The 20,165-nt window shown below is 33.1% G+C and overlaps 1 protein-coding gene across 4 annotated transcripts in view; it reads right to left on the reverse strand.

Annotated features, from left to right (window-relative positions):
* LOC118190013 (SEC14-like protein 2) overlaps positions 1 to 20,165 on the reverse strand; it is a 76,806-nt gene that overhangs the window by 35,465 nt on the left and 21,176 nt on the right. For all 4 annotated transcript variants that reach the window (XM_085810605.1, XM_085810608.1, XM_085810607.1 and 1 more), the window contains 5 exons: positions 13,608 to 13,683; positions 13,348 to 13,391; positions 12,007 to 12,066; positions 4,147 to 4,240; positions 1,554 to 1,648 (listed from right to left, as the gene is read on the reverse strand). In XM_085810605.1, coding sequence (XP_085666731.1) covers positions 1,554 to 1,648; positions 4,147 to 4,240; positions 12,007 to 12,066; positions 13,348 to 13,391; positions 13,608 to 13,683 — 369 coding nt within the window. The remainder of the gene's footprint in view (positions 1 to 1,553; positions 1,649 to 4,146; positions 4,241 to 12,006; positions 12,067 to 13,347; positions 13,392 to 13,607; positions 13,684 to 20,165) is intronic.

The raw sequence follows: 20,165 nt of genomic DNA on the forward strand, positions 1-20,165 counted from the left end.
ACATCACAAATGTTAAATTTTGGAGGTAGTTATTTTTATTAATAATTTTTGTGATGCATCACTCTAATTTTTGATATCACTGATACAACATTGGAGATTATAAAAACACATTGTTTGAAATTTTTTTCTTTAACGCATGGTATATAAAAACCAGAAAACAAAAGCAATAATTTTATTGTTTACAGCTCCTTATTTTGGAAAAAAGAACTGGTGGACTTTTCATACTTTTAACTTATTTAATTATTATAAATATTAGAATTATAGTCCTATAATTTAGTGAAAAAGCTAGTTGGGAATGAGAAACACAAAATATATATGCTATGAGCGCGTAGCCATTCGAAAATAAGATTAAATATATTGAAAAAGCAATTTTCTAACATTTATTACGTATTTCGAAAGGCATTGATAGCTCCTTGAAATACGTTATTACGTATTTCAAGTACGAACGTTATTACGGTTATAGAAATATTTAGTTAAGTCATTATCTTCTATAGGTAGTTAGGCTAGGTTATTGACATATATAAGAGGTACAGGGAAGGGATGTCTTCTAGGAGGACTTTCAAAAGGCAACTGGCTTAAATCCACGTTACCGATAGAGAAATCACAAAAACCAACTCTACAGCTATCCCATTCATTTGGTTTCGAATCCGCGTCGAACTATCGGTATTAAACAGTTTTAAACTTCTGGCTACTGGTGAAGCTTATTTTATTGCTGTCGACAAGAACAGAACTCGTAAATATGGACTTTTTATAATTACATCATAAGATTTATAAACAAAAGTATTTCTCCAACCTTCTTGGCGTGCCTTCGTGGTGTAGTGGTCAGCACACGAAGCTGGTATTTCAGAGGTCCGTGGTTAGATTCCCGGCGAAGGCGGTTGCTAATTTTTCATCTCTCTTGCTTCTAAAAAATCCTAATGTCTTTACAGTGACGCCCGAACTAAAAGGGTGTTGGACGATGATTTGCCTCACCCAGGATCTGGCGACTAGGTCCCCTAAAAACTACAGTCAGACTTTAAAAGGGGGAGTATATAAGATATTTCTCCCACCTTCCTAGCGTGCCTTCTTGGTGTAGTGGTTCTGCACTTTGGGCCGGTATTCCAGAGGTCCGTGGTTCGACTCCTGGCGAAGGCGTTTGCTAATTTTTCATTTTGCCTGCTTCCAAAAAATACCTAATGTCTCTACAGTGGCGCCCGAAATGAAAGGGTGGTCGATGATTTCTCCCCACCCAGGATTTGGAGATTGGGCGCCCTAGAAACCCCAGCCGCTTTTTAAAAGGGGGAGTATATAAGGTATTTCTCTCACCTTCTTGGCGTGACTTCGTGGTCTGGTGATCTGCGCACTAGGACGGTATTCCAGAGGTTCGCGGTTCGATTCCCGGCGAAGGTTTTGTTAAATTTTCATCTTTCCTGCTTGCAAAATACCTAATGTCTCTACAACATAATGCTCAATATTATACATTTACGATATCAGAAATACCTTTAACAGTATAAACTTTTTAATCACAGCAGAGCTCTCACACCATTTCAGAATAATCAAAGTTTAAAACTTACCCTGTTATATTGATCCTCCAAAATTTGTAAATCAGATTCTAATTCACGTACAGCTATTTTGTTGATGTCATTGAATTTTGCTGATAATTGGATACCTAAGGGAAAAATGCACAGAGTTACAGTAATACTTATTATTTCGTAACACCGATAACTATCGGAGTATTTATTATTACAATTGCTATAATTCGTTAGACTGGAAACACAGATGATAGAGAATCAAGAAATTCCTTTAAAAATTAAGTATGCAAGATAAGTAATAGGTGTAAGAACTGGCAGATGAAAAGACAATTTCGCTATGACATCTTGCATCATATATTTTCGTATATGTATCTTGGAGAAATTTAATCCTTTCGTCCCTCCGCCTTTCAACAGTTTTTAAATTTCTGTTGTCCTCGAAAAGATAAAAGTAATGGCAGATTGTTTTAAAACAATTAAATGCCTTTAATAACATTTCATCCATAAAATTAAATTAAATTTCTACCATTTTTACTATGAATTTTTTTTTTATTTCATGCGTTGTTGTTATTTATGTACTTAACATTTACATAAATATTATTTTCTAAATCCGGATTGGATGATATTAAAACTTCTATTACTGAGGCGTTACTGGATGTAGCGACAATGGTTGGAACAAGGAAATAAGGTAAGTTCGAGGGGTGCCGATACAGCCAGAATGACCGCAGCACGCGTGGATCGACTCATCCGCCGACAAGCGGTGGCGCACCCGCAAGTCACTTCTACCTCCATTCTGCACCCTGGATTCAAGACACCCTGGAGGTTCCCATATCGACGAAAAGCATTTGCTGTCGATTGTGGCTAGTGGCCTGCACTCGTGGCGTCCATATCAGACTGCCATTGATCCCATATCAGACGCCAAAGTTTTCAATGGTATCGGGATCGGGGAATGTGAACGCTGGAATGGCACAAGGTCGTGTTCTCAGATGAGTTGCGTTTCTGTTTCTCCAATGATCGTCGCCGTGTACGAATGTGGGGGGGATATGGAGACGGGTCCAATCCAGCTGCAATTGTGGAGCTCTCCACTGTGCGACAACGCAGCATCATGATTTGGAGAGTAATTGCGTATGGTTTTACGTCACCTCTAGTTCGTATTCAGAGCCTAGGACGGCCCAGCGATACGCGGATGAAGTGCTGCAGCTGGTGACACTCCCTTATCTTCAGGATATGCTCAATATCCTTTATCAGAAGGATAACGCCCGATCACACACTGTTCTCATCATCCAATGTGCTTTGCAAGGTGTACAGATGCTTTCCTATCCACCGTTCTCTCTTAATCTCTCACCAATCGAACACATTTGGGATCGGATTGGACCTCATCTGCATTCCCTGCCATTGCCGTGTTCAGAAGACGAACTGCGGCAAATGGTTGACAGGGGATAGAGAGCCATTCCTTAGAACACCATCCATAATCTCATTGATTCTGTACCTAGACGTGTTGCTTCGTGTAGTCTCAGGTATTTGTCAAAATAATAAATACAAGAAATTCACGAGTAAAGTATCATCTTTGTAAAGTAGTGTTCAATTTGTTTTAACCTGACTGTGGTAACACTAATTATGGAACATTAGCAGTTAGACTCTGATAAGATTAAAATTCAGCCATCTACCCGGCTTATATAATATTATTCAACTGTTAATTCTCCTAACGTTAGGTTAATGACTCGCTGGGCATTATTCAAGAGTAATATGCCCATCAATTAAAGTATAAATGCGCATGTCACATGAATAAATAGGGGTAACAGGATTAAATAGAGATGAAAATATCTCTAAACAGATAGTCATCTCCTCATATAAGAACTGGTGGACCCAGGAAATTATTTGAATAGGTAGTATTATGGGGCATTATACATAGGCTTAGCTGAATGGTACAGAATTTTTCTTTGTACCTTTATGTATATTATGTAATTCTATAATATTTTTGGTATCAAATATTTTTATTTTAAAATTAAAATAACATACTTAGCTGATGCAATAATCAGAAAGATATGATCAGATTTAAGGTTTTGTTTTCATTTTATTGTAAAAGTGACAAGCTAATATTAATTCTGTAACTCATTAAAATTTTATATTATATTGTCTTTGCACAAAATAGTTATTAAAATCAAGCAGTATAATGCAAAAAGTAGCGCAACTCTTCCTATAAGCAGACCCTCAGTACTTTCCAGATTTGGCATCTGAAGACCATTTTTTCGTCTCTAAAGAGAAATCAAACCTTAAAAAGCATTATTTTGAAGCAGAAGTTCAGAAAACTGTAGCAAAGATAGTAATGTTACAAATATTAATAATATTATTAAGAAGAATATATCTAATTATCTCTCCATACATTTTCTTGTGAAGTATTATTTTAATTTCTTAAGACTATAATTTGAAAAGTATGCTAAAATTTTGCTTCACGTGCAAAAGCAAAATTTTGCCTTCCTGTGATGTAGATTTGGCATTATGCCGGTTTTTCAATACACTGTCTTCGCCAAAACGATTTATTGATAAGAATGAGTAGAATATGGCATATGATTTTAGAAATAAAATTAAAATAATACTCTGCAAATATTGTCTTATTTTAGCATATAATAATACGCACCTCTGCCATCTGCTCTTCCCAAAGGAATGTATCGGGCTGGACAACCATCTTTGTCGAATCCAAACCTGCTCTCAGGTACATATTTTTCTAACACCTAAAAGCAACGAGAATAATTAATTTGAAGCATCTCCTTTTAAAGCACATTTTACATTATTCATTATTCATTCAGTCCTTTAGAGTTAAATTAAGAGTCACATACAAATAAAATATGTTCCAAAAGTAGTAAAATAGTTCCAAAAGTTCTGGCTTCATTTCCTCACAAATAGATCCTGTACGTTTATTTCCAATTGCAAATTTTCTCAGAATAAGATAGGTAATTTTATGGAAATGTTTTCAACAATTCGAAATTTTATGAAAATAATTTCTTTCTAAATAGCTTTTAAAAGGCCCAAGCTTACAATCTTTAAAACGCCCGGGCTTACAATCTTCAAAAAGCCCAAGCTTAAGTACAATATTAATTTATAGTCCTGGCTATCTATAATAAAGTATATAAAATCAATATTTAAAAAAAAAAAAAAAAAAAAAAAAAAAAAAAAAAAAAAAACAAATTTTATTAGCTATCTTCTCCAAAGTATTTGTTAAAGAAATGAGCCAGTAAAATACACTTATCGCTTAGAAATTTCTATGCGCTGATATTACAAGCGATGATTGTATCTAAATTCTTGTAGACATAAACATTAAAAAAAAATTGGTTGAATTTTTAATTAGGGCAATGTAGTACCTGACACAAACTGAGAAAACACATAAATCTGTAATCACTAAATGAATCATAACCATTGTACAATAAACCAAGAGAATACAAAAAAAAAAAAAAAAAAAAAAAAAAAAACTATTTTCTATATGTTGCGGTTTTTCTCTTTTTGAGTAATGCCATCTTGAAAAAGCTCTGCAAGAAAAACATGTAATCAGTTTAACACTGATATAAATTTCCCAGACTCCGTTCAATGTTCCCTCCTCCCATACCTAGGGGATAATAGAGTTCATTTTGAACTTTTAATACGATTTTGATTTTACAGCTTTCAAGATTTTAATCATTGTTTCACAATGATACAGAAAAATTGAACGAAATTTTTAAAACATCTTGAAAATTGTATTCTAACTGAAATATTATTAAAGTAAACAGCATGAAATTCGAAGTCTAGCCTCTGGCGTTTGAGCAGAGCTTGAAGGATATGTTAATATGTTATCACCTCTGTCCGGTTTGAAATGTGCGAACGAGCGTCTCGGGCCTGGCAAGTCCGGTTATCGAATTTCTGAAAAAGAGGCGAGATAAATTCCGGAAATGCTTGTGGATGACACGTACATGACCTTGAACGCAGCTGCTCAGAAAGTCGAAAAATGTCACCGAAAGGAGTATTTTCTGTATTAAGGAGGTTAGAATAGAAGAAGGGAAGGTTCAACTCAAACCGTGAATCTTGGCGGCCATGTTACTACTGTCGCTGTGACTTGTGCAAGGAAGTCTGTCATTGCAACATTTTTTTTTCTCTTTTTGAGTAATGTCATCTTGTGTTGCATATGGATGCACAAATCAATTTTCAAAAAATATTTCCGGGATTATTTTTCACGCGTAAGTATTGATATTTTTAATGTAATTTGATAAATAGGTTGAAAAATATTGCAGTCATGTTATTTTCTTTCCACATGTGAAAAAAAGGACTTGATCAAAACATGTTAAATACATTTGGATGTTTCTGTTTATAGCTGTAATCTTCGTTCTTTAACGTACAATGAGATATGCTAGGGTTTAAACTGTACAATTTGAACGTTTTTAGGTAATTCGTTTTATAATTTTCATGAAAAGTAAGAAATCAATTGATACTATTTTTATGAATTGTAAAGGTGTTAAATAAAGTAATGCTTTTCTTTGTGTATTGATTATTATTCCTTTTTAAGCTTTGTGAACTGTTATGAATATAATTTGTGCACTTGATCAAGATAAATTATTCTGTTGTGAAAAATTGTTGGCATAAACTTACAAATTTCTGGGCAGTATAGCGATAAAAGTAAATAAAATATTTACTCAACTGAACATGTGGAAAGACGTATCCAAAAGTTTATTTAGGTATGTTTCTGTAATTCAGCTTAATTCAAGGCAATTTCTTTGAGATTCATAAGTATGAAACACGCATAAAATGATATCATTAAATACACATATATCTGTATTATTTTATTAATATTTATTTTATTGTTGTTATAAAGTTGTTGGTTCTGAAAAGGATATATTTAAATCTTTCATTTAAAAAAATGCAACCTGTGACTATTTTTTTAGATAATTATTGGTAAATACGTGAATTTCTGTTTTAGTGTATTACAACTTAAATAGGAATTATTTAAGCATACTAAAATAAAATAACTTTCTTTCCTATCTCTTAAACTTTGTATATGAAATGATTCTTTAATAAATTATGATAATATTGTAAAGAAATCAGAAATATCACTCCTTAAAGGAAAAATTGGAAAGTACACCCAACAAGTTGCTAAGAAAAGCTAAATAAATCCTTGAAACATGCAGAAACATAATTTTTAAAGGCTTTAATGTTATGCACATGCATTTAGATTTCGAACTATTTCTTAATAAATTTCTGTATATAGCAAATTATAATTATCATCTGTATTACTTTAAAACAAAAATTTAACAATAGCAAAGTATTTCATTATAAATTTAACATATTTTTGCTGGAAAATATACGCACAGAACATAGGGTTTTTATTCCCCGATAGTGGAGGAAACTTGCGAACCCTCCCTGATTCTGTTCTAACGTCCTTGTTGTTTATAATGTTTCTGTAACTACCGGGACTCGCGGGTTAGTAGGACGATAAAGTTTTAAGATTGGGAGCACGATATTACAAAGCTCACCACACCAAAAAAGGCTGACAAAGAGTGACAAAAGTGGAGGGAACTGCAGAGCAGAGTCGACCCTTGACTCGACTGTTAAGTACTATTTAACAAGGAGAAAAAGGCAACTTTCGTTCACTAGTCATCTTTGAGCTTTTGGCAGTGATAGTGTTAGTGGTGCACCCAGTCTTATTCAGCATTATTCTGCGTCGGAGCTTAGTGATTTTTTTCACAGCTACAGCACGATGAGCGGGCTCAGCAAAAGGCAGAAGATATACAATTACAATTCCAGCTGGGAAGAAACGTATTACTTTGTTGATGTGAAAGGGAAGTGCGTGTGTTTGCTTTGTGGTGCTTCTGTAGCATTGGCCAAGAAAACATAATGTGGAACTTCACTTTCAGAGGAATCATGGAATATTTGCAACGAACTACCCGGAAGGTTCGGAAATTAGGAAGAAGAAAGTATGTGAGTTGAAATTAAAGCTTTCAGAACAGCAATCAGTATTTGTTAGGCCAGTTTCAAAGTTCAAAAGTGCAAGAATTATTGCTACAGAAGTGGGAAACTTCGAGCTGGAAATAGTCGAACTGAAGAATGATATTATCCTGCAAGCACATTCCACAGATGTAGACTTGTGGAAAAGAATAGGTTTTCATTATTAAAAAGTGATAACTTTTTAAAAATTAAAAGCAATTCCATGAAGATGCTTAGTGATTAATTAATCACTAAATATCATAAAAAATTGTTAATGTTAAAAAGCTTGAATGAAAGGCGACTGCGTTAATAACGATTGAATTAAATAGGATGGTTATTACATAAAAGACTAAAAGGAGGACACTCTAATAAAACGCGATTGATAGTTTAGTGATATATTTTTTTATAAAAATGTGCATTTTCTCTATTTGACAGTTTGTTAATGGGTCAGAACAGAGTGGCAGATTCACAGAGAAGTGTTGCATATAAAATCACATCTTGTTTTAGGTCTACCTACCTTTTCTGCGTTTATATATTTTCAACCATGAACATTATCAAGTCGAAGACCCGGAGCAGGCTCACTGATTCGGATCCTGGCTATTGCTTGCGTGCGGGAACCTCAGCATATGCACCTAACGTACATATGTTGGTGGACGAAATTCAGTGTCAAAAATCGCATTAAGTGCAATACCATAAACAGAAGAGACATGACTAATATTGTGAGCAATAAAAACTTTGTGCATGAAATGTACTATATTTTGTTCCTATCTCGACCCATTTTTTTCGATCTTCTTTATAAGGGCGCGTTTTTTTTTTTTACGGGCTAGCGTTAACTAGTAACGTGGTAATATCGCCGAGGGTTGGCTTGAATATCACCTGGGACGGAAATGTTTTGTGGTGTCGGCTTCTGCCGCATAACTGCCTTTGCCTTGTGTGCCCCAGCACCAAAAAAGGTTGAGTACCACTGCTTTATACGGTGCTTTTTTAAGTTTGCATAAAGTATACCGGAAAGACGCTGATTATAAAGATGTGAGAGTTATTATTACATATTGTTCCCAAAAATCGAAACAAATTACACTCATGTCCATAAATTAAGGATAATTGAGTCACGCGGAAATCGAACTCTAAAATAAACATATCACCTGTAAAAATCACTACACACATCTTCAAGAATCATATGCAAATTTCAGGAAGGAACCAGATAACACCGATGGTACGTCACAATGACGAGAATGTAAGAGAGTGATATATAAGGAATACAGGCAAAGAAGTAAAATTGTTCGCAGGCGCTTTATAAGCATTTCAGTGCAATAACCGAATAGTTATGACACAAAGGACGCATTTGGATGATTTTTTAGATGGTAGAATTATCGGCCGTCTGGAATGTGGGCGTACCCAACTGGAAGTATCAGACGAACTTGGAATTGCCCAGAGTGTCAGCTCCAGGCTTTGGCAACGATTCCAAGATGATGGTAATGTGAGTAGACGTTACAGCACAGGTCGCCCCAGAGTTACAACGCCGAATGAGGACCGGCATTTGGCAGTTACTGCCAAAAGAAACAGGCGGAGCACAGCCAAGACCTATCTCGTCAGTTCTCTTCAGCCACTGGCACGACAATTTCAAGGCAGGCCGTGTACAGACGCTTAGGGCAGATTGGTCTATATGCTCGTAGACCTGTCAGATGCGTTCCACTTACTGCAACTCACTGTCGCCTGCGGTTAGCTTGGAGTAGAGAGCATACATTGTGGACACCGCAACAGTGGGCTTGTGGGATATTTTTCGACGAGTCCAGGTTTAGCTTGCAGTCTGATTCTCGCCGAACTTTCATGTCGAGAGCTCCAGGTACCCGTTACCACCAAGAAAACATCACTGAACGACACCGTTACGGTGGTGCAGGAGTGCTCGTTTGGGGTGGAATTATTCTGGGACCGGAACTTCGGAGAGCATTGCTTTTTGAGTGGTGTAATATCCCCCAAGATCAGATCGATAATTTGATACTCAGCATGCCTAGGCGTTGTACGGACTGTATTGCATCGTCTGGGAGACATAGGATGTATTAACAATCATACCAACCATGTAATATTGGTTTTTTGTAAATAGGATTTTTTTGGAATTTGCTCCAGGGAGGAAAAATCGCTACTTTTTTTAATAATATCAAACATATAGCATCTTTTTTTGCTCTTTACCTTTTGTTTAATAAATAAGCTTTACAAATAAATCAAATTTGTTTTTCTTCTAACTCTTCCTTTGCCTGATTTTGCATTATCCTTAATTTATGGACGTGAGTGTAATTGTAACTCATTATTTTTTCAATGAATTTATGTAATTTTCTTACGCAACTTTGATGGATTGGGCACGTTAACGGTACATAATTTTGCATTTCTATTTCATTTTACTACTGCTTTACATCTAAAGTTTAAAAAGAATGCTCCTCTTACATCATCATTTATCATAACTTCCATTCTGAGAATTCCTCCATTTAGCGAGTTTTTTTGGAGGAGTCTGCGACTTTTTCAGCTCTGTAAAGCTGGTATGGTTTTAAAAGCCAACTTTCGCCTTTAAATAATCTCTGCGTAGTCCTTGGCTAATAAATACTTAGATTTAGCTTTAATTTGAAATTCTAGATTTGAGTTCACGCCCTAAATGCTGGCTGATTTGTAAGCACTAGGTGTTTCTTCTATTTAAGTTACACAGTTTTAAATAAAGGACCTTTTACCCTCTTCTTAAGTACTGTTTCGTCTTAGCCATAGCAATAAGTCGTCTACCCATCTATTGTAGGATTTGCATCAGTTACATTTAGTTTTCAGGCTCAATTCATGCAAATTTAACTAGCACATTGATTTTCGAATTTTTTATGAAGAAGGCCCTGTCTTGTGGGTTATTTTTCCGGTATGACACTATTCTTGTGTTTCATATTGAATTACCTATTTAATTTCAATCTCTTGAAGTAACAGACATTGTAAAGGGTTAAAGATATGGTTTGGTAATCTTTTGCCTCAAGGTATATTTTTTTTTACCTGAAATTATTAACAGATAAAAATTTCTTTTTAAAGCCATTTCACGTAGTATTAGAGGTATGACCTCGGTTACCGTTATGTTATTCTCAGTAAATTAGACAACATAATTCTTGAAATTGAGACATACTACATCAAAAATGAGGTCGATAAAAATGTGTTAGAATATAAATGTGGTTAAATTTTATAGCTTTTAAACAAAACTTTGTAAATAAGGCTTTATTTTTGCGATATAAGATCGAAGCAAATTTAAGCATCCTCACATACAGTTTATCAAATGCTCTTCAAATTGTTTATTTTAGCTAATGCCAGAGGCTGGAATAAATTTATTTATACTGTTTCTTCAAGGAAAGAAAAATGTCGTTGATGAAATTTGAACTCACAAAGCAACATAATGGGAAATAATTAATGAAACATAGTATTAATCGTTTCTCAATATTGATCAAGATGAAATATTAAGAGCTAGTAAAGAAGATTGTAATTTCAGAAGTCTAGAAGCTAAAGCAAGGGGTAATGATATGAAGTGGCCAGGAAGTATAATTAGGGAGTTGGTTTTGTTGCGGGAAAGCAGAAAGAAAAGGAATGAAACTCCCTGCATAAAACTGGTCGTACTACCAATGTAGCTGCCGCCCAGCCGGTATGGTGATTAGTGACGCTGGCTGTCATGCCACTGGGTCTGGGCTTGAATTAATGAGAAGGCAATGGATACTGCAAGCATATAGTGTGGCATGGAGGAACTCAAAATACACAGGGAGCTGAAAGTCCTCTCGGTAGGTTGATGGTAGAGGTAGAGAAGTGGGAGATCCTTGCATGCCCCCCCCCTCAGGTGTTCTTCAGCAAAATTTGGGCGGAAGCATAACAGCAAGGCCCGGTGATTCATAACTCACATATAGAAATGTAGAAGTGCCGCCCTTGCTTCAACTTGTATCAACGTAGCTTGCCGTAAAATTTGAAACTTACTGGGGGTTTACACTAGACAATAAAGAAATACTGAAAATAATTGTTGACTTTGTTGACGCCCATTGAAATACATCCAGTTCAAGAATCCAATATCTGGCCACCACAGCTTTAAAAAATTCTGTATATATCATTGAATATTCTGAAGAAATATGGACTTCTGGAGCCAAAAAAGAAAAATGCGCACAAAGACAGCCTCATAGTTTATAAATTTTAAATTATGACTAGGACGAATGTGGGACGTTATACTTAAATCTTTATCACAATGTCGAGCATATCTGAAATTTAGATGAACATAATTTTCATTTGGCATCACTATAGGCCAAAAGGAAATGAAAGAAATGAGAAAGTATTTTCACAATATTTGAAGTTCAGTACGTTAATTCTTTTGAAAATAGTTAACCTGGTACAAAATAATCACTTGCAAGCTGTCGAAGAATTAGTTTTTCAAAAATGTTTTCGAATTTATTTATCTACAGTATGATAATTAATGTGTAATTATTAATCATTACAGTAATGACAATTAATGTGTAATAATGCGATGATTATAGGCAGAGCGTTATAAATTTTAAGCACTTACTTCTGGAAGCTTGTAAGTAAAAATATTGTCAATATCTTGCTCTTTTCTCCATTGAATATGCTACAAATAGAGGAAAACTTAACGATAAGTTTTGTTGAATAAATTGAACAAACGTCTGATAATATATTGATAAATTATAGCTTTAAAAATCAAAAGAAAAGCCTTTGAAAATTACAATAAATAAAAGTTAAAGACTCATTTATATGTTTGATAAAGATTTTCTAATATAATTTTATTTTTATCTCTCATGTTGAACGTAAGTTATGAAAAATATTGTTTCCATGACAAACAATCCTGCAGATTCATCAGAAGGCAAATACAACGTAGGCAAAATTTGACTAAAGAAGGACTAATCTAGTTTAACTACCACGGAGATAATCGATTAAAACACAAAGTGATTACTGGGCAAAAATTTTCTTTAAATTTTGAGAGTCAGCAGTTTCAAGTGCTAAAAGAATAAGCAAGACTTTTAAGTTTTTCTAAGCCTATTAATATTCGAGAGCAAGTTCAAGGCGATTTACAGTTCCTGGAATTAGAAAAAATGAATGGATAAATATTCATAATTTTTTCTATATGCAACGCGAACAAAAGTTTCTTATAGAAGTTTTGCAAAAAAACATTCATTTCTAAAGTGTTTTGCAATGTTAATTAAACCAGTTTATACTTTTTGTGTACTTTTAAAGCAAAGAACACTAATTTGTTAAGTGATAAGCAATCATTTTGAAAGTAAAACTTCCTTCAAATACCTAAATCTCGTTCGAATTATACTATTTCAGATAACATAGAAATTTTCAAGTTGGAAAAAAATGTATTATGAATGAAAAAGAAAAAAATGTATTATGAATGAAAAATAAAGTGTATTAGCACTAACATAGTTAGATATTAAAACTTATGATATATGCAAATATTCCCATCTTTATTCTTGCCCTTATTATCTTCCTAATAATTAATTTTTCCTAATAATTAATTTTAGAGATAAATTTTATGTTAAAATTTGCAACATCCTTTTATCAAAAAACAAGCCTACTCAAGGCCGAATGGGTAGAAAACAGTGGAAAATCGGAATATTTTTCAATTAAAATACGTAACAGCATATATATAAAAATTGTCTTTACACATATTAACATAAAAAAATGAATAAAAGCATTCATTTATTTGTTATTTATCTGCTCAAAATGTGAATTTAAAAAATTGCGAAACGATTTTCAATAAATCAAATCTCAGATTTAAATATAAATTTATCAATTATTTTTTTTATCAAAAAACAAAAGCATTAATTTTTATCGTAAATATACGTTATATTCATAATTACTCGTATAAGAGAAAATAATTCTCACTAACCTTTCTTAGCATATGTTCTGCATTATCTAGATTGAAGTCTCGAGCTGCAATTTAAAGTTAAAAAAAAACAATGACTTTATAGTAAGAGTATAAAATATAAATTAAGATAAAAATATATTCACTACATGCCACTTTATAATGTAGAATGTTTTTATAACTTGAAAATTAGGAAGATATATCATATGAATCTTTTGCATCGTACTGATGTAACTTTTATTAACAGTTTACAAAACTGATGAACAGAAATATAAACTACATACCTTTGAGAAATCGGTAAAACATAAGAGTGTTCTCGTACAATTTAGGGCTCAGATCTCCAACAAATTTCTCTCTCAACTATAAAACGAACAATAAAAATCCAAAATTTAGGTTGGAATTAAAAATAAGTTTAAAATTTTAAATAAAAAAGACGAGGAAACCAATAACACTTAATGAAACTAGTAAAACTTAATGAAATTTCAAATTTAAATACTTAGCTAATTTTTGAGAATTTATAAATCACATTTATATTGATTGTTTTACCGAGTTTATGACATATAGAAATTTATAAAGCAGAAAATTTTACATGGGCATGCTCATGAAACTGTAAAAGTAAATTAATAATTCACAAGAAATGAAAAAAAAATGCATTAAAGTGTATTAGCACTAACATAGTTAGACATTAAAACTAATGATATATACAAATATTTCCATCTTTATTCTTGCCCTTATCATCTTCCTGATTGAGAACAGATCTATACACTTACTTTCATGTTTCCACTAGTTTTTTCAAGTCATTAATAGTTCAAAACATTCCTTGGTGTCTTTTGCAGCGAGTTTTCTCAGGTCAGGTGTTATTGATTTTAATTCCTTCGACTTGCAAACACTGCAGGATTTTAAATCCTCGACTTCACAGAGTTCGATGTTATATCCTGATAACAGAAGACACCTATTGTTGATATTCAACATCTTCAAGCTCGGGCTTTCCAGTAAGGATTATGTTGTTTCCTTTATTTTTATAACTAATATTTTTTCCCCAAAACCTTGTATATAATCCAAGCTTTCTTCGCAAACTTTGTCATATAATGATTAGCTAATCATGCTTATTTACACATAAAAACATATAAATAATGTATATGAACTGCAGGGGAAATATAACCAAATCTATATTCGGACAGTACGGCTATTTCTTGTCATAAAACAAAGAGAGACATTTTCTTGCGATAGATTTATCAAACGGAGATTTTCAAATATCCAGGCTTATCAAAATCGCAATAACAGTTATCCAGTTTTATGTTATGAGAATTGCTTCTAGAGAGAATTTTCATTTCGTGAATGAGTAAAATATCAACCTCTAACAGTTTTGAAAAGAAACTCAAGAGCGCGAAGCTTTTGAATTTCGCAGTAGGACATCTTAATACAGCTGCTTAAAATAGCTGCATCTTTCACTATTTGTTTTGAATGCTTGGTTTTGAACAAAACGTCAGGCTGAATCACTCTTTACAGTTTCCAACAGAATTTATGTTCTATAATTACTATTATTATTCTTTATGGCGAGCACTAGACATTTTAGGCTATGACCACTACTAAGGTCAGAAGCGGTGGCCATTTTATTATGGAGGCACCTAATAAAATGACAGATGATAATAAAAGGCCTTCATAGGTTACCTCCTATGAAAAAATAGACTATTTAAAAATACACCTTCTCCGGCATTCGAACGCGGGCCCTTCGGTACCGTAGTGAGAGACACAAAACCACTTTCCCGTTTGGGGGGTTGCTATGTACTAGGCATTTTTAGGCTCTCGCCATGGTATATAATCTCTTACTAAGGCCAGAAGAGTGGTAATTATATTATGGAGGCTCCTGATAGGTAGCGACTGTTACCTCCTACGAAAGGACAGGCAATTTACATTCATGTCTTCTCCAGAATTTGAACCCGGACCGTTCGATTCGGTAATCAGAGTCACTAACCACTTTCCCAACTGGGCGGCGTGTTGTTGGGTAATTATGACGATAAGAAAATTTGGCATAAGGTATGAGCTTATGATGTAAATATAAATGTTTAAAACTGAGAAATAGTGATGCAACTACTAAAAAAGAAGCAACATATGAATCCGTTACGGAAAAATAAATTACGAGATTTTTGCGTACAATTGATTATAAAGGTATATTACATCGTGTAACAGATTGTCTTTATAAAACGCAGTTTTAATTTTATTCTTTCAAATAGCGCGTAAAATTTGCATTGAGAACTTACATACTGAAATTTGATCAACAATTATTTAACTCCTTACTAAAATTAATTTATAACATATTTATGTATGATTAATTTTGCTTTATTATCTTTGAAGTAAAACTGCTCAAGAAAAGATTAAAATTTTTGCATTTCGTGATTAAGAAAAAGAGAAAATGATTAAATAACAGAAACAACTTCAGTGCTGAGTGACGAAAATTATAATTTGAGTATTTTCTTCTTGGAAAACCAAAAGAAGACAAATTATCGGAATTAGAAGAATATACTGACTAAAGACGGAAAAAATCTGCTGGTCAGATGACGTAAACAATAATTTTAGAATTAGTTTAATTAAGGAGCTTTTCACGTATTTATGATAAGAACTGGTAAATTCCCATCGTATTATCTGCATGCAAGAGGAAACTTATCGTTGTTTTGGTGTTTATAATTTCAATTGTATATTTTCAAAGCCTGAGAAAGTGAAAAATAATTGACTTGCATACTCGGAGACAATGGATGCTCTTGCACTGCTATTGTTTAAAATTCCTTATTTCTAATTGAGACTGTCACGAAAGAAATGGTTACGGAGACTGATATGAATACTTAGAACTTCTCCCTAATTAAGAACTATTCACAGCCATATATAGATCATATGTGTAAACTGGATAAATTGTTTCTATCAGTGCAGAGCTCAAAAGTTTTGAATCAAATAACACAAAATAGAAAATCAACTTGCAGAAAGAACAAACAAAACATCTTAATACATTTTTTCCACAATTATTTGGAGATTAGGTTTAGAGAGATTGTTTCCTTTTTGTAATGTTTCTGGCAGCAAAAAATCCTTCCATAACGGGTGATCAAGGGAAAAGCTAGAAATCAAATCAAATGAAAATTTTTAGGATAAATTAAGTTAACGGCAGAAATTATAGAGCACTGAAGGAATGTGCTCAACAAGTATCAAATTCTGAAACATTGGTTATAATCCTCAGCAGTGACATTAAACGTGAAATAATTCCTTTAATTTCTGATGAAGTTATCCTTTTTTTAATGAAAAACAGTGTATTTAAAAACAAACATTCTTAAATAGCAACTAATAATCTTAAATATTCAAAACAAATTTTTAAAACATTCAACAAATATTCTTAAATAACATATTCTTAAAATGTCAACATATGCCTGTCATAAAACAACTGAAGTGATTTGAAACTTAGTGTAAACCTTTCCTAGACATTTTGCCACTGAAGAATATACACATGGCGTAACAGCACCATTAATGATGCCAAATTTAAGGGATTATCAGAACTTCGTAGCGTAATGATTAGTGCAATATAAAACTGAATGAGGAAACACAGTAAAAGTACGAAAAACACGAAGAACGAATGGTTGTTTTAAGCCTGATGTTTGGAAAAAATAATGCTTGATAGTGTTTACAAAAATTTTTGAACTGAATGACTGTCACCTTTAATACATACCTTCCAGAGGCTAAGTCATATGCTTTGGCTACACTTTGGAAATGCCTGGCATGTCATGTACTTCTGCAGCAGCGATGCTAATTCTGGTGGAAAGGATTTTAGTCTCTGTTTCACTAACAATATCCGCCGTACGTGGCATGCATGTACGAATAATTCTTGTAAATATCAAAAACTATTTATTGATGCATGAAAATGATGCATAAAAATGACTTTCCGTTTTCCATGTAGTTCACACTTACTGTGCTATCGCTTTCATATTTCACTTTCCACCACACATTGTAATTTACAAAATATGAGGAGGGACCTTTAGCTGCCCTCGAAATCGATTGAGTGATTCAATATATTTACGCTAAATACAAGGTTGGTTTTACTATTTTGAAGGCTTGTTGAGTTATTGCTTTTAATATCATGTAACATTTGAGTAACTCGCAGCAAGTTCAACGATATAATAATGGAAATAACTTGTACGTAACTTGTACTATAACACAAGCTCGTATAATTCCAGAAAATCCAAGAGCTCGGTGTTACTGCACAAGTTGCACTGTTCATGGCATAAATTTTATCATTAGTGATGCTATTAATTCTTTAAATGGTTCTTTTAATAAGTTTTTTTATATGGATAAAAATTGCTAATAGTATTTTCGGGAGTCGTTAATCTCTGGGAAATTCTGACTGAATATGTATGTTTTATATTAGAATAACTCAGTGAAACCTGAAGGCAAACATGAATGAGAAGTTAATGAGGTTACTTAGGAATCTAAAAACAGGCAGCTTATTTAAAGATAATTTTAAGGGGAAATTAGCTTTTTATTGAGATTTTCGTCGACTGCGAAAAAAGAAATTCAATATTTAAATTTTCTTTTAGCTTTGTAATCTAGTGCAATACTTTTATTTGTGCTAGTAAAATGTATAAAGCATTGAAGGTAAACATGTACTTAAATACTGCAATGAAATTAATATATAACGTTAGCTGTTTCTGAAGATTTCTGAATCAGAGGTTTTAGAAAAATTGGGAAAGAACTAGAATTGGGTGCATTTTTAGTGGACGTAATTCAGTTCAGAGATACAACATGTAGGTGATGCTCAACTATGAAAAGGCATTTTTCTGAAAGTAAAGGGTGAGTAACGGTCTTCATAAAAATAATCACATTTCATAAATTTTACGAATTTCGTACGTTCATTCAACAGTTTTATGAATTTGTCAGATTTCATAAGTTTTACGAAAGTAAGGGTTTAAAACCATTTAAAAAAATTGTTGAAAGATAGTTAATCTTTGAAACAAGACGCGCAGATGGTATAGTAGTTAGAGTAGCTAACTACGGTACCAAAGGGCCCGAGGTTGAATACCGGAGAAGCCATTGGTTTAATTGTATGTTCCTTTGATAGGAGGCAACGGTGGCCGCCTGTTAAGTGTCTCTACAATAAAATGACCACCACTCCTGGCCTTAGGTGTGGCATGTGCTGAAGAGTCAAGAACCCGCCACTGAATTAAAAAAAAAAAACAACTTCGAAAGATGCCCTTTTGAAAGATGCATCTTTGAAGCATATATCTTTCAGAGATAAACCTTTCAAAGACGTATTTTTGAAACATCTTTGAAAGAATGATTTTGCACAGTCAAGTTCAAATTTCTGATTGATGTTTTAATCATGTTTCTGACATTAAAAAGTTGGCAAAATTCAAGAAATAATTGAAAAGCAGCTGTAAAATGCTCGTACACTCTCAGAAGAAGTTTAAGCTTAAAAAATCACACTAGATTCAAAATAAAACAACAAAGCTCAGGAGACGTAAGCACATCATATTTTGCTAATTAAAGGTGTTATCTCCATGTTACTACAAAATGTCAGGAAGAGTCTAACGTTACTTCATTGTCTCTATGGAAAGAGTTTGGAAGAAAGTTTCTCAAATATTATACACAGTACTAGAAGTTTATTTGTTGAAGTCGCTATACCTGTAGCCTCAGTAGCGTATAGCTTTTTGGAGAACATTTGGAAGGATTGTCTGTAATAGCAACAGAAAGGAAGATTACTGCACTTTCATTGAAGTTTGAGAAATTATTTAAGAAGTTTTTACTGAAAATGAAATTATAACAACAACATATATGTGAAAAAGGGATCAAGGTCGGGAGAAACAACGTTTGGTGTAGTCGGTGTCACCGATAAAACGGATCGTTGGGTTTAAACTTGGCAAATTAATTTCTAATTGGAGATGCTAAATTTTTTAAACGTAATTTATTGACAGTTAAAACTTACCAAGTTAAAAATCCGATATCAAAGAAAGTAATAAATTGTTTTTTAAATGAATTGAAGGACGTTGTATATTCCTACAGCTTTGATTAATGGAACTGCTACGGAACTTGCCATCCGTTAGATTTCAAATCTTTTGCCGGTGACACCGACTACACCGAACGTCGCTTCTCCCGAACTCTGCCTCTTTTTCACATTTATGTTGTTATGATATCATTAATTTTTGAAATGGTAAATTAAAGGTTATGTTCTTATTTAGACACTTAAATGAAAAAGATGTCGAAATAAATATGTAACCTTCAAATTTTTTCTTGCTTTTACTCTGCACTGATTTCCTTTTAGGAAAATGAAATAAAAAATTTTATAAGTATTTTATTAAATAAAAAAGCATCTAAAAATATGTGGCCTTCAATTATTTCCCTTGCGTTTTACTCTGCACTGTTTTCTTTTTCTCTTTATTAGCAATTTCTATATTTTCTATAACAGTGGAAATATTGCGTTTACGCTGAACTGGTTTCTTTTTATTGGCAATTGCATATTTTCTACTATAATGGTGGAAATGTTAGAGCGCGTAGCCCATTCAGTGTCTAGTTATTTTTTTGACACTCTTTCTACTTATCGATAAAGTTGCCGAATCGGGCGATATAACGTTCGATAATGATGTAGCTTTTTTGAAATTTTAGGTTTTTAAAGCGACGTAAAAATGTAAACAATAAATTTAAACAGCTATTATAAATTATTAAACAATATAAATGTTCAAATCTTATTTTATAGATTCACGTTTCCCATTTTTTTACTATTTTCTATTATTTTATTTGCATTTGGCATCTATTTCTTATCTTATAAATTTAAGTTACTGAACGACGTACTTTTATCGTTTGTAAGCTGT

Source organism: Stegodyphus dumicola, chromosome 2, assembly GCF_044657685.1.
Source record: "Stegodyphus dumicola isolate Sdum_Otavi_A_Nest chromosome 2, ASM4465768v1".
Lineage (NCBI taxonomy): Eukaryota > Metazoa > Arthropoda > Arachnida > Araneae > Eresidae > Stegodyphus > Stegodyphus dumicola.